At 36.5% G+C, this 16587-nt stretch overlaps 1 protein-coding gene across 5 annotated transcripts in view; it reads right to left on the bottom strand.

Moving 5' to 3' along the window:
• Positions 1-6507: 6507 nt before the first annotated feature.
• The window catches only part of TMEM68 (transmembrane protein 68), a 50586-nt gene continuing 40506 nt past the window's right edge, over positions 6508-16587 (bottom strand). For 2 of the 5 annotated variants that reach the window (XM_090283681.1, XM_090283682.1), the window contains exon 8: positions 6508-6681. In XM_090283681.1, coding sequence (XP_090139807.1) covers positions 6577-6681 — 105 coding nt within the window. In that variant the 3' untranslated portion in view covers positions 6508-6576. The other 3 variants (XM_090283683.1, XM_090283684.1, XM_090283686.1) reach the window with 3 other exon arrangements.

The following is a 16587-nucleotide window of genomic DNA, read 5'->3' as shown; positions in this document are numbered from 1 at the left end:
TTCTATGTGTTTATATGTATTCTATATATCTACATATTCTATACATATATCTATACATACTATATATCTACATATAGTATATATATCTATCCTGGCTGGTTTGGCTCAGTGGATTGAGCGTCGGCCTGCGAGCTAAGTGTCGCTGGTTCGATCTTCCAGTCAGGGCACATCAGAGAAGGAAAACTCTGACTCCAAAAAACCTCCGCTGCCTTGCGGCATACCTCTTCAGGGGAAAGGCTAAGGGAGTAAACCCCGACAGAAAATCCGGAGCCGGAGTCCCTAAGGCGGTTTGACGTTGTAGTCAACACCAGCAACTCCTGCGGCGCACCTGAAGCCAAGCTGTATTGACTCCGTCTTTCCCTTGGACCCTTCAGCTGCGAAGAGGGCGGGGGGGGGTCTGCTGCATGGGCAACAGCAGACCCTCCATATCACCCTGCCCAGGCTCTGTAGCTTCAGCTTCACTGGAGAGGACACTCCAGCGTCATCACAAGATGTCGATTCAACACGGGAGGAGACAGATACCGTGTCACTCCCGAGTTGGACTGCACAGCCATTCTCGGCGGTGCAGATAGACTCTTAAGAAGCTACACCATCGTCTCTCGAGACGGACTACTGCCGACGACGACGATGACAAAGCCACCCAGAATGCCATAACACTAATACCACAAAATATCCTGGCATGTAGAAGTGAACATGTGCAACATGGAGGAGAGATGTAAATTCACATCTCTTCTTCGGTTACATTTCTGAACAATGCATACTTGCCACAACTATTCAACATAGTGTCAGAAGATCTACCCAGAGCAACTAGGCAAGTAATAAAAGATACCCAAATTGAAAAGGAGAAAGTAAAACTACCTCTCTCTGCAAATGACATGATGTTATATATAAATACTCTAAGATTTCACCAAAAAAACTTATTAGAGCTAATGTATGAATTCAGTAAAAACAACCCATTGAACAGCAGAAAATATTTGCAAGTCATATATATGGTAAAGAATATCCAGAATATGTAAAGAACTAAAACAAACAAACAAACCTCCACAACAATAAAAACCTAATTCAAAAATGGGCAAAGGACTTGAGTAAACATTTCTCCAAGGAAAATATGCAAATGACAAGCATATGAAAAAGATTTTTGTCATCAGCAATTAGGGAAATGCAAATCAAAATTAACAGAAAATCATTTGTGTTTTCTATATAATAACAATGAACAACTAAAAATGAAATTAAAGAAACAATTCTAATTAGAATAAAATACTTAAGATTATATTTAACCAAAGAGGCAATAGACTTGAACACTCAAAAATAGAAAACGTTGCTCAAAGAAATCTAAGACAATATTAATAATTGGATCAGATACTTAATATTGTTAATGGATTGGATACTTAATATTGTTAAGATAACACTCCACAAGCAATCTACAGATTCAGTGCAATCTCTATCAAAATCCTTAAGTTGTTTTTTTTCTCAGAAATATGAAAACCCATCATAAGATTCATATAGAATTTCAAGGACTCCAAATAGCTAAAAACAAAAAACAAACAAACAAACAAAAAACCTTAAAAATAAAAAGAATTAAGCTGGAGAACTCACACTCAATATTTCAAAGGTTACTACAAAGTTACAGTAATCAAAACAGTGTGGTGCTGCCTACTCACAGACATATAGACTAATGGAACAAAGTAAGCCAGAAATAAACTCTTATGTCAGTTGATTTTTGACAAGGGTGCCAAAATCACACAATGGAAAGGACAGCCTTGTCAGCAAATGGTTCTTGGAAAACTGGACATCCATGTGCAAAAGAATACTCAAAATGGATCAAAGACTTAAACTTAAAAATTAATTTTTCAAACTTAAAAAAAAAAACATAGGAGAAAAGCTTCATGATACTAGATTTAGCAATGACTTTTTGCTACCAAAAGCATAAGCAACAAAAGAAAAATTGGTAAATTTACATCTCATCAAAATTAAAAACTTTTGTGTATCAAAGGACACTATCAAGAGAGTAAAAAGACAACCATTGAACAGTAGAAAATATCTGCAAATCATATATCTGGTAAGGAATTAATGTCCAGAATATGTAAAAAACTAAAAAATAAAAAAACCCTCAACAACAATAAAAATGTAATTCAAAAGTGGGTAAAGAACTTGAATAAACATTTGTCCAAGGAAGATATGGAAATGACTAACAAGCACATGAAGTTTATCATCAGTCATCAGAGAAATGCAAATCAAAATCACAATGAAAAGCCACTTCATATCCGTTATGATTTTTATTGTAAAAAGAAATTGAAAATAACAACTATTGTTAAAGATACTGAGAAATTGGAACCCTGGTGAATTTCAAATGGGAATGTAAAATGGTGCTCTCTCTGTGGAAAACAGTTTAGCAATTCCACTGCTAGGTATATATCCAAAATAGCTAAAAACAAGGACTCAAATACTTGTACACCAGTGTTCACAACATTACCCACAATAGTCATGAAGGGTAGAAACAATCCAAATGTTCATAATACATGAATATATGAAAGGAAATGTAATATATACATACAATGGAATGTCAGCTTTAAAAAGAAATGTAATTCTGACACACAGATGAACCTTGAAGACATTATTGTGGTAGATTATATATACAGGGGAGGGTAAAACTAGGTTTACTATTGTACATACAGGAAAAGACATGCAGGTTATGGTTATTACAATAGCTTTATTAGCTCAAAAGAATGTTACTTAAAACTGTAAACCTACTCCTCCCACCCCCAATATATATTTGGTCTTTGTTCCCAGTTCCTGGCACTGAGTTCCTAAAACCTTACATTTTCCTGAGTGCCTCCCATATGCTAATGAGATGACTCATTGGGGTATGAGGGGGCTGGAGATTGAGTTCAATCACCAGTGGCCAAAAATTCAATGAATCATGTCACAAGGTTTGGAGGAGTTTCTAGGTTGAACATATCGGTGTGCTGGAAAGGTACTGCACCCACAGAAGACATGGAAGCTGTGCGCAACCCAACTCCATACCTTACCTTCTTCCATTTCTCCATTCCTGAGTTGTATTCTCTACAGTGAAACTGTATGTATTGTACTTTCTTGAGTTTCATGAGTTGTTCTACTGAATTATCCAGCAGGGGTGGGTCAAGGGGGTGTCATGGGAACCTCCAAATTTGTACTAGGCCAGGCAGAACCGGCATCTAAATGGGACAGTCTTGTGGGAATTGTTCCCCCTTACCCTGCAGCATCTGTGCTAATACCATAGTTAGTGTATGAATTGGATGAAATTGTAGGACACCCAGTTGGTGTCAGAATTGGAGAAATGGCATTGGAGCTATGTCATCTGGTGTCAGAAAAAATTAAATAATTATGCTAAGTGAAATAAGGTAGACACAAAAGGACAAATATTGTATGATTCCGTTCAGAACAGGTGAATTCACAGACAGAAAGTAGAATGGTGGTTGCCAGGGGCTGGTGGGTGGGGAATGGATACAGAGTTGAATAAATACAGTTTCTGTTTGGAATGAAAAAGTTCTGGAAACGGATAGTGGTGGTTTCACAATACTGTGGATGTACTTAATGACAATAAATTGTATCTTAAAAAGAAGTAATATGGTCAATTTTGTTATGTGTATTTTACGTTACAAAAATGTATTTTTAAAATAGTAATCATATACACAAGTACAAAAACCCTACTTACCCCTGTAAACATCTATTATTTCAATAGTTCATAAATGTTATAAGCTTCAGAGAGTTTTATGCATAAATTACTTAAAAGTATATGCATAATTCTTTGCACAAAATGTGAATTTTAGAGTCCATACTGATAATAAGTGAGGGGGGATTGGATAATTCTTTTTTATAGAAGAGTGCCAACTAATAAATGTAGAATAGTTATAAAGTCACACTTTTAAAACCCTCATAGTAATAACTTATTCAGGTAATAGTCAATTCTAAAGCAGAGGGTTTGTTTAGAAACAACTATTAACATGGTCTCAAAGTACCTCTCCACAAATGTATCCATTACAAACAAACAAAAAATAAAAGGGCAGAAACCTGGTGGGAGCCATCTTAACCAAGTGATTCAAGTTACTACCATTTACAATACAAACAAACATGAAAGTCCACCTGATGCTAGGAAAAGCATAGCATCATTTATGTAGTACTTCTGAAATAATGCATAATCTGAATCAAATCATGGTGAAATATCAAGGAAAACTGAAGGGTTATCTATATTATAATCTGTCTTCTCAAAAAAACCTCATTATCATTAAAGACAAAGAAGGGCTTGGAAATTGCTCCAGATTAAGGGTGACTAAAGAGATAGGAAAACTAAATGCAATGTGTGGTTCTGCTATGAACTATGGATCAAGAAAAGAAATTGATATACAGGCTATTATTGAAACAACTGAAATTTGAATTCTCTTCAGACCATATGATACTATTATATGAATCATAAAATTCCTAAATTTGATTGCTGTTCTGTGGTTCTATTAATGGATGACTTCATAGTTTAGGATAAAGGTAAAGGACATGTTATCTGCAATTTTCTAATAGATGATTCAGAAGAAAAAGATTATAGATATATACGTGCAGAGAGATAGGACAATGGGTGTGCGAAGAGAATAAAACAAATGTGCCTTAACAATTGGTGAAACTCAGAGCAGAGTATTGCATTGTTATTGCAACTTTTCTGTAAATCTGAAATCGTTTCAAAATGAAAGATTTCCCATAAAGCATGCCATGCTCATGTTTTTGGAGAGAGGACTAACTTTCACCAGATTCTAATTGTGAACACTCCCCTCAAAGGTCAAGAACATCCCTTTTCCATTATTACATATATTTCTGTATTTAGTCATATTCCCTCATTCTTCTAACTAGGGCTTAAATTCAAATAGCCATGATAAGGATCTTATATTAGGCAGGACAGGAAGCCTTCCTATAAGTCTGAGTATCAGAGAACAAAAAATGGTTTTAAATAAAAGCTGTAAAATCTAAATACTATTTTTTTATAAAAATTTGCTGCATTATCAATGAATGTTCTTTCTTCAGTTTTTAAAACCCAATAGTTACCCACAAAACATTATCTCAGTCACTTATGATCTTTTATTCACTCATTCTGGAAATATATATCAATTTTAAACAAACACTGCACACTGCCAGAAGGGAAAAAAAGCTGAAAAACAAATCATTAATTGACTCTTTTCACTGAAATTGAAGTTAAAATATATTTATTACATTAAAAAGTAAGGTTTATTCTTTCTGGCTGAGATATATGAATATGACTGTGGGTGAGAAATAAATCAGTTTAAAATAACAAAATGTCACATATGCAATTTCACAAGAAAATGAATTACCATTCAACTTTACTTTTATTCTATGTAGCTTGAGTTTATATACATTACACATATCATATATACATACATAGATACTTGTTATACAAAAATATATTTTAAAAATCCAAGTGAAGAGGAAGATATTGCATTTGATTACTGGTACTGTTCTGTTTAAACACTTTTAAAATTCAGATTTCAAGGAAACACAAATCAAAAGCCATTAATTTTTCAGAAAGCTATATGTTCACATAAATTCATCATTCAAGTATATTTTTATTGAAACAATAAGCTATCGAACTTGTTACAAAGTCAAACTGAGTAAGCCATGACACAAAGCAAAGGCAGAGCTTTCTTTAACTGCTTCCATCAGCCTAGAATCAGCTTCTGACATTAAATGCAGAGCATGACAGTGACTTTTAACCTTACAGTGATTTTTAACTTTACACTATTAATGCCATATTATAGGGCTGACAATTCATAGCACACATTATATTGTTTACAGTCTCATTAAAAATAATAATTAGAAATTTTTTTGTTAAATTTTATTCAATTTGAAAAACAGTACATCATTCTCATTGTGCTTGGCAACTTCACATCATACCTGAAGGAATAATTTAAACATCCTATGGACAAAATATGTACATGAACTTCTGAAAGATCTTGGTATTGTTTAGTTACTTTAGTTATAATTTCAATTCTATTGTTATTAATCACAGCAAATATAAAAAATTTAAGATAATATTCCTCACCATAGTATTAACATGTTTTTTAAAGAGTGAATTGTTGAGGCACAAAAACATTGTTATTTGCCCAAGGTTATGAAAGGAAAAAAAGGCAGATAAAAAAGAATGTTTTTTCTAACTTAAGCACCTGAACCTACCCCAGGTTATACCATCTTGCAAAATTAGCTCAGTGAAATAAATAGAGAAACTAGACACATTATTTAGGAGTGCTAGTTTAACCTAAATTGCTGTTATCAATAAACTTAACTCTAATAATTATATGTTTATTAAACATTATTAGAAATTAATAAAAGGAAACAATAATTTTCTGAATTATTAGGCATGTAATGAGTTACTGTTGAAATTTGACACAACTGAGTAAAACAAAATATACAATTTTAAATAAGTTCAGCAAAAGATGCTTATTAATATGATTTTTACGAAAATACATTAGAGAACCTACAAAATTTAGAAGACAATATTACAGACACAAACATATTAATATAAATGTATTAACTCATCTTCTAGTGGATCTTTTGATTTTTATGAAAACGTTCTAACAAAGCACTCATAATGTTTCCTGGTATTCTTTGGTGCTTATCAATCAAAGCTTGAACAGCATTCTTCGTCTATTAAGAAAATAAAAGGAAAACCATTATTCTTTTAGTTCTCAATATAAATAATTTATTTTGTAAAAATTTTAATGTACTATTACTTTCAAGAGGTCGTCCCTAATTTAGCACCCATGTCTCTTGAGAATTAGTGGTTTCCTTCTCAGTACACCCATAGTATATTTCTTATACTTATTTTATTATGCTTAAATTACAGTATTGTCCACTTGATTATTTTCTACACCAGAGATACATCCTAGCATTTCTACAGCATTGAGTATAGCAATGCCTTGCACACAACAAACACTTTTTAAAAGAAGTGAAGGAAAAAAGTAGCAGGAAATCTTCTAATAGACAAATGGGAAGTTTCATTCCTTTCCATCCATTAATAAACTGTTGTACATTTTTCTTTCATCACCATACACACCAAAAAATTACACCAGGCTACGAAAAAGGAAAAAGTGAGAAAAACTATGAATGAATGAGCTGATATACTTTAGTTCATTACCTAAATTTCTAGACAGTTTAACAGGTATTTAAATTAAGTCATAACAACAGAAAAGTCAATTAGGATATTTCAAGAAATATACACTATTTGTTTCCCATTCAACTCATGACAAATGTCAATAATTTTTACTTTGATATCACTTGTGGCTGATCCCCCCTAAAAAAATGTTTACACATATATTTTGTGCATGCATGCACATGCATCCATGCTTCCTTTAAGATGCTAACCTTTCAATGATTCTTCTTTCTAAAATTTTGGAAATTCCGCTATATATTTTTAATATGCTTTATTGATTATGCTGTTACAGTTGTCCCAATTTCTTTTCCCTTTGTTCCCCTCCACCCAGTGACACCTTCCCTCCAGTTGTCCACCCCCCTTAGTCCATGCCCACTGGTTGTGCATATAGTTCTTCACAACATCTTATTTACTCAACTCCCTCCTACTATGCTTCTTAATTCCTGTACCATCTCCCTCCCTTTCACCCTGTCCCCCTCCCCAATGACCTCCCCCCAAAATGTTCCCCATACCTATAATTCTTTTCATACCCTCGTTGCCTACTTAGTTTGCCTTTGTTACGGTTCGCTACCTTCTGTTGTTGGTTGTGATGCGGTTTTCATTTTAATGTTCAAAGTTTTGATTCTCTTTCTCCTAAACAAGTCCCTTTAACATTTGACATAACAGTGGTTTGGATCTGATGGAACTCCTTCAGTTTTAGTTTGTCCTGGAAGCACTTTCTCTGCCCTTCTATTCTGAATGACAGCTTAGCTGGATAGAGTAATCGTGGTTGTAGGTTTTTGCTTTTCATTCCTTTGAATATTTCTTGCCAATCCCTTCTTGCCTGCAGAGTTTCTTTTGAGATATCAGTTGAAAGTTTTATTGGGACCCCTTTGTACATAGTTTTCTTCTTCTCTCTTGCTGCTTTTAATATTCTCTTTATCCTTAATTTTTGACATTTCAATTATAATGTATCTTGGTATGGTTCTCCCTGGGTCCAGTTTTTTTTAAACTCTCTGTGCTGCCTGGACCTGTAAGTCTATTTCCTTCCCCAGGTTAGGGAAGTTCTGCTTCATTGTTTTTTCACATAAGTTTTCAATTCCTAGTTCTTCTTCTTCACCTTCTGGCAACCCTATTATTTTGATGTTGGCCCACTTATAGCTGTCCCATAGGTTTCTGAGCCTCTCTTCATTTTCCTCACTTTTCGTTTCCTCTTTCTACACTGGTTGACTATTTGTTCCTTCCCTATGTTCTGATTTGTTGATTTGATCCCTGGTTTTCTTTCCCTCACCACTAGTTTCGTATGTGTTTTCATTCATTTCAGCAGGACTAGCCTTCATTCCTTCCCCGTCTTGTTTAAGATCTGCTGTTAGGTCTGTAAGCACTTCTATAAGCAAAGCTCTGAACTGTGCCTCAGGAAGATTTCCTATCTGCTGCTTCATCAGATTAGATATTTGCTGTCTGGTCAGCTGCGTCACTGGGATCTCTATCATGATCTGTGCCATCCTGACAGCTTTGTGTTTACCTTTGCTTCCTGGACGGGGCTGTCACACCTCCTATAGGGGGCGGAGCCCTGTGCACTTGTCACAACTGGTGACTGTTCTCACCATGCTGTGGTATTCTGTGTGGGGGTGGGGGTCCAAGATGGATTCCTGCCACTCACTCTCTGCTGAGAGACCAGGAGCCTCCTCCTCTGTCCCCACTCCCTCCGGGCCTCACAGTTCAAGGTAATGAGGGTCTGCCTTCCCTGGCATTGTAATCTCAAGCTGAGGGGTCTGGTCTGCAGCCAGGGGTGCTCCTCAGGTGCTTCTCTCCTCCCCTTAAATACGGGTGTCTGTGCTTACCGCCATCCCGCTGCCACCGCCAGCACAGCTTGACCTCTCCACCTTGCCTTCACCCCTCCTACCCGTCTGGATGAGCACCACTTCTTTATAACTTCATACGTTGGACTTCCATTTATTTTCTGGAACTTCTGGTTATTCCTGGTTTTGCAGCAGTTGTATTTCTTCTTAGATGTGGAGGGAGACGGAGCATGTCAATCTAGGCCTCCATCTTGGCTGGAAGTCTCCTGTGTGTGTCCTCTCTTTTTAAATATAAGTTATAAATCCTAGCCCAAACATGGATTTAAAAATATGCCTCTCTAAACCATAAATTCTCTTATCTGTGAAATGGAACTATTTCATACAGTTACTATAAGGATTAAATGAAATTGAAACTACATCTTCAGGTAGTTGGCAGAGTGACTAACATACAGGTTGTCTTCTGTGAGGTGTATTTTTAAAAATTTATTCACTTAAAAAATATTGGTGCTTTGGAAGCTATAACAAGCGAAACAAGTCTCAAATCTCAAGGTGCTCATAACTTAATAAGTATAATCAAGTACAAAGTATTTAAAATGTAAGAAAATTTGTGACATGTATCATCTAGGATGTGAAAAGAAAGTATTTGGAAGTTCAGACTTGTGAGTCCATTTGGTGGGCAACAACCAGGGAAGAATGCATGAACAAGGTACTGTTTGGTCTGAGACTCCAATGACCAGTAAAATTTCAGTAACAGTGATGGAAGAAGCATAAGAAAAAAGACCACAGGAAAGCGATTGTAGAAGGAATGGTGAGTTAGCGAGTTTGGCTAGAGTTTCAGGTATATGTTCATAAGCTGGGTGCTATAACGCTTTAAAATTAGGATTCTATTAAATTATGAAGGAAGTTAAACACCAAATGAAAAAGTACAGATGTTGTTTAGTATGAATTGAGGGGTCAAGAAAGGATTTGAGGGTGAAGAAATATCAGGGCTATGTATTAAGGAAATACAACTGTTTTAAAGATCAGCAATGATCTCCTTGTGTCACTACATCCAATAAACACTCTTTTAATCTTATTTGACCTGTCAATCACCTTTGATTTTGCTTCTGTAACTATTGATATACTAGAGTAAAAGCTAGGTTTCATCTAGCTTTCTGGTTGCTCACTTTCAATCTCCTTTTGTAGATTTATTTATAACCCCAAAATTAGGCACACATTTATTCTTCAAAGGTTCAGTAATCTTATCCATTTCACAGTGTCAGTTACCATTCATTTGCTGATGACCCCAAATTTATATCACCAGCCCACTGAGTTTCAAATGGAATTGTTCAACAGAACTTCCCTTGAATGTTTTAAAGGCACCTCAAATTCAACCTGCTGAACTTAAGACTAAACTAACATTCTTTCCCCCTCACACTTTGTCCTTTCCTGCGTTCCCTCCCTGTTACTGCAACTGACCTAGCATAAATCTAGCCAAGTAAGCCAAAACCCAGGAGTACCCTAAAAACCGCTTCTCATTCACAATAGCCAATCAATCAGCAGCAACCATTAGTATCACCTCTGCAATACCACTCAAATCTAACGAATCCTCTCCATCTTCTTTCTGCCTTAATAATACATGTGTATGTAGATGTAAGTAAGTCTACTTATATGCATATGTGGATGTGAGTAGGAGAATGTAGAGAGGCACAGAGGCAGAAACAGACATTGCAAACACGGAAACAAAACAACAGAGATTAAGACTGAAACATATTTAAAGAAATATTCCAAGTGTCCTCTTCAGCATTAGTACAGTATATTTTCATTTAGATGTAGTGTTTACAAAATGGTTCTCCACAAACAAATGCCTGAATAGTCTATTACCCATTTTAAAAATAAGGTTCATTTATACATGAATTTGGATGCAAGTCATTTGGAATTTCTAATAATCCAGGGGTCACTATGTTCTAGTTTATAATTATATTATTAACAATGAAGATTGGAAAATCATAGCAATGTATTTACAGAAGGAAAATCTCAAGTATTCTTTATTTCAGGTACACTTTAGTTCAATAATGACACAATTTAACAGTATTAAATATGGATGTGGCATCAAAATATTTAAGTAAATTCCCTCAAGAAAGTCTGCTCAACTATGCTTTAGTCAATTACTTCTGCTAACCTAAATACTGATAATAAAGTACATGAAATAACTGGAGACAATAGTATTTCAATGCTCCAGAAAGACCTTTCCTTTCTTACTTAGTTTGAATTGGTGCTTTATTGTGTGTGTGTGTGTGTGTGTGTGTGTGTAGAGAGAATTTTTTTCTCATATGAAAACCTTCATATGAAAATATCAAGTAACTGGAATTCAACTATCAGTAATATATTTTCCCCTAACTGAGAAAAGTAAGGAAATAGAATTCATTTAATTTTAGACCTAGAAGAAACCCCTGAAATAAGTCCAGGCTTCACCCCCACCCCCCGCTCTCTTTCCATCACTTTCTATTTTGACCATTAAAAAAAATGACAATATCTGTAAAAAAAAAATTGTTGCTAACTAGCTCTGACCCACTTAAATCCTAAATATTTTAAAAGAACAAAACAGAATTCAGTTATATCCTAAAGGAGAATGCATTTGTTATAGAACAGCAAAGAAATGTATTATGTTAACAATAAAGAAGCTATGTCACAGGGTGAGGTCTCAGCCCGGTGTAGGACTCCTGCAGCTATCTCAGGAAGGCATGGCTTCAGGATGAGAGAAGAGTCAAGCTCTGCAGAGAGCATGTCCTGATCCTTAAATTCAGTGTTGGAGTTTTACTTTTAGGATTTAAAAAAGCAATAAACTGTGAGTGTACTTAATAAACCAGTATAATAATTGGAGATAAGTTTTCTAAGAATAAAACTCATAGACAAGGCCCAAGATGTATTTTTAATGTTACCTTTGTGAAACTTCTTATATATCGGCTACTTGATTTGAATAGTCTCATCTAGTATATTATAACTGGTTCAGCTACTCATCCTTCTCTAAGTGTCTGACCTTGCTGAGTCTGACTAATACACTCATTCGAATTTCCCTCCCCTTCTTCTGGGCCTTCTCTGTGGACTTCTTCTGTCCCGTTAAAGTCCACTGTGGCTGTGTGACTAGTTTGGCCAATAACATGTCAGTGAGAATGAGTGAGTCTCTTCCAAACAGAAGCTTTGAGGGCCATCTCATGGTATCATTTCTGACCTTTTCCATCTGCCATGCAAAGGCCAACATCCCACACAGCATTCTTTCAGCCTGAACCCTAGATAAAGAAGACACAGACCTCAGGGGAAACATAACATGAACAAGAAGTAAGCTTTCCTGTCCTAACCTTCTGAGATCCTATGGCTGTTTGTTATTGCAGCATAACCCAGCAAAGTTGGCTAAATCACCCAGTTTTCTCATGTGTAAAACAGTGATAATAAGCGCTACGCTAAAAGGTTCAACTGAGAATTAAATCAGAAAAGTAGTGAAATTATCTTTGTTTACAGATGATATTATTCTACATGTAGAAAATCCTAAAGATTTCACAAAGAACTGTTAGAACTAATAACGATGAAGGTAGACATGCTTCGTCTCTGTCCTTCCATAACCCTAAGAAGGATTACTGCAACCTCAGAACTAAAAACAACAAGAACTACCAGAAAATCGAACTGCATGGAAGCCCAAAAACAAAGATATAAAGAAGTAATGCTCATCCAACAGGTAGGAGGGGTGGAGCTGGGGCAGAGAGGACTCAGTGTGGTGGTGGCAGGAGCAGCGGCAGCGGAAGGCCAGTGGAAAGTGCAGTCACAAGTTTTAAAAAGTAGGGAAGGACACATGAGGAGCACTCCCACCATCAGACCAGACCACACAGCTCACATTTCCAGTTCCAGGAAAAATAAAGTCTCATTGCTTCTGACTATGCAAACCACTGGGGGCTGGGGCAGAGGAAAAAACTGCCAGTCTCTCAGTAGAGTCCATTTGTTTAAAGGGCCCCCACGGTCCTAGAACATCTCCAAAACTACCCACTCTGTGAATGGCAGCCAGGGCAACAGCTAGAGAGATGCAAGTCCCATACGAAAGTGGGAGAAGTGCCTAGAAAAGGGACAAGTTCTGAGCAAGCGGCATTGTTCCCCCTCAGAACCCTCCCCCACACACAGCCCACAACATGGTGAAAGGGGTCAGCCTGTACTGATGCATACCTAAGGCTCCGCTCTTCACAATGTAATAGGTGTGACAGCTCTACCTAAGACATAGAGACAAACACAGGAGCCTGTCAAGATGAGGAGACAGAGAAGTATGACCAAAAAGGGGGAATGGATCAAGATTCCAGTGGGAGAATTAAGAGACGCAGAGAATGCCAACCTAACAGATGAGGAGATAGAAAACATACCAGACACAGTGTTCAAAACACTGGTGGTAAAGATGCACACAGGCTTGACAGATATGCTTGAGTATAGCAAACGCATAAGAGAAGAAGTGAAAGCTATGCTCAATGAAATAAAGGAAAATCCACACAAAACCAATGGAGAAGAGAAGGAAAACAGGGTTCAAATCAATGATTTGGAATATAAGGAAGAAAAAAACAGTCAACCAGTACAGAATGAGGAAACAAGAATTGAAAAAAATGAGAAGAGGCTTAAGAACCTCTGGGGTACTTTAAACATACCAACATTTGAATCATAGCAGTGCCAGAAAGAGAAGAGGAAGAGCAAGAAATCGAAAGCTTATGTGAAAAAATAATGGAGACCTTCCCACATTTGGCAGAAGAAGCAGATATACAAGTCCAGGAAGCCCAGAGAGTCTCAAACAAGCTAGACCCAAGGAGGACCACACCAAGACACATCACAATTAAAATGCCAAAGGTTAAAGATAAAGAGAGAATCTTAAGAGCAGCAAAAGAAAAGCAGAGTCACCTACAAAGGGGTACCTATAAGACTACCAGCTGATTTCACAAAAGAAACTTTGCATGCAAGAAGGACTGACAAGAAGTATTCAATGTGATGAAAAGCAAGGACCTACAACCAAGATTACTCTATCCAGCAAAGCTATCATTTAGAATGGAAGGGCAGATAGACTGCTTTCCAGAGAAGGTAAAACTAAAGGAGTACATCACCACTAAGCCATTATTATATGAAATGTTAAAGGGACTTATTTAAGAAAAAGAAGATCAAAATTATGAACAATCAAATGACAAACTCACAACTATCAACAACTGAATGTAAAAAACAAAAAACAAGCAAACAACCAGAATAGGAACAGAATCATAGGTATGGGGATCATTAAAAGGGGAAGGGGGAGAAAGGGGGCAGTGGTGCAGGGACTAAAAAGCATTAATTGGTAGGAACAAAATAGACAGGAGGATGTCAAGAACTGTATAGGAAAGGTTGAAGCCAAAGAACTTAAATGCAGGACCCATGGGACATGAACTAAGGATGGTGGGATTGCTGGAGGGAAGGGGGGCAAAAGGAAAAAATTGGGACAACTGTAATCACATAATCAATAAAATATACTTAATAAAGAACTACTAAATGAATTCAGCAAAGCTTCAGGATATAATAAAATCATTTACACACAAAAATCAGTTGTGTTTCTATACACTAGCAATGAACAATCTGAAAAAGAAATGAAAAAATGATCCATTTAAAATAGCACGAAAAAGATAAACATACTTAGGAATAAACCAAGGAAGAGAAAACCTTATACATTGAAAACTATTTTAAAAAATTGCTGAAATGAATGAAGTCACAAATAAATGGAAAGATATCCTGTATTCATGGATTTGGAAGATTTAATATTGTTAAGATGACCATGCTACCCAAGGAAATACACATTCAATGCAATCCCTATCAAAATCCCAAAAGCATTTTTTGCACAAATAGAAAAGAGATCTTAAAAGTCATAAGGAATTTCAAATGACACTGAATAGTCAAAATGATCTTGAATTGAAAAAAGAAAAAACAAAAGTTGCAGGCCTCACACTTCCTGATTTCAAAACTTATTACAAAGCTACACTAATTGAAACCGGCATGAAGACAGACATATGTACCAATGGAACAAAATAGCCCAGAAATAAATCTTTGCATATATGATAAATGATCTTTGACAAGGGTGCCAAGACCACACAATGAGGAAAGGACAGTCTTTTCAACAATTGGGGGGTGGGAAAAATGAACATCTACATGCAAAAGAAAGAAGCTGGACCTCATCTTACATACAAAAGTTAACTCAAAATACATTAAAAACCTAAACGTAAGACCTAAAACTAAAAGACCTGTACTTGGAAAACTACAGAATACTGAAGAAAAAAACTGAGGGACATACAAATAAATGGAAGCATATGCCATGCTCATGGATTGAAAGAATTAACATCATTAAAATGTCCTTACTACCCTAATCTATAAAGTCAACGCAATTCCTATTAAAATACCAATGGCATATTTCACAGATCTAGAACAAATATTCAAAAAAGACCCTAAATAGCCTCAGTAATCCTGTGAAAGAAGAACAAAGTTAGAGGAACCACAATACCTGAATCAAACTATATTAAAAGGCCACTGTAATCAAGACAGTCTGGTACTGGGATAAGAATAGACACATAGATCAATGGAACAGAACAGAGAGCCCAGAAATAAACCCATGTCTCTATGGTGAATTAATATTTGACTTAGGGGGCATGAGCATACAATGTAGTAAAAAAAGGCTCTTCATTAAATTGTGTTGAGAGAACTGGACTGGTAAATGCAAAAAAAGAAACTAGACCACCAATTCACACCATACACCAAAATAAACTCAAAATGGATAAACGACTTAAATATAAGTCATGATACCATAAAAGTCCTAGCAGAAAACAGAGGCAGTCAAGTTCCAGACATCCCACATAGCAATATTTTTGCCGATATATTTCCTATGGCAAGGGAAATAAATAAACAAATGGGACTAAATCAAATTACAAAGTTTCTGTATGGCTAAAGAAACCATCATCAAAATGAAAAGGCAACAGACTGTTTGGGAGAACATCGTTGCCAGTTATACACTGGACAAGGCTTTAATTCCCAAAATATATTAAAAAACTCATACGACAACATCAGGAAGACAAACAACCCAATTAAAAAATGGATAACGAACTTCTGGCCAAGATGGAGGCGTAGACAGACACGCTGCGTCTCCCTCCACAACTAAGAAGGAATACAACTACCTCAAAACTAGAAACAACCAGAAGTTCCAGAAAATCAAACTGCATGGAAGTCCAGCAAACAAAGATATAAAGAAGAAATACTCATCCAGAAAGGTAGGAGGGGCGGATCAGGGCATGAGAGGACACGGTGTGGTGGTGGCCGTGGTGGTGGCAATGGTGGCAGCAGCGGCAGGCCAGCGGAAAGCACAGTCACAAGTTTTAAAAAGTCAGGAGGGACACCTGGGGAGCATTCCAAACTCTCCTCATCAGACATCGCAGTTCACAGTCCCAGCACCAGAGAAAATCAAGCCTCATTGCTTCTGCCTGTGCAGACCAGTGGAGGCTCCAGTGGAGGAAGAAAATGCTGGTCTCTCAGCAGAATCCGCTTGTTTAAAGGGTCCCCACAGTCCTAGACTGTCTGTAGACCCACCCAGTCTGGGAACGACAGCCAGAG

This window comes from Furipterus horrens, unplaced genomic scaffold, assembly GCF_987537825.1.
Source record: "Furipterus horrens unplaced genomic scaffold, mFurHor1.1.pri manual_scaffold_7, whole genome shotgun sequence".
Lineage (NCBI taxonomy): Eukaryota > Metazoa > Chordata > Mammalia > Chiroptera > Furipteridae > Furipterus > Furipterus horrens.
The sequence above is the reverse complement of the archived record's forward strand: the minus strand, read 5'-3'. Positions and strand labels throughout refer to the sequence as shown.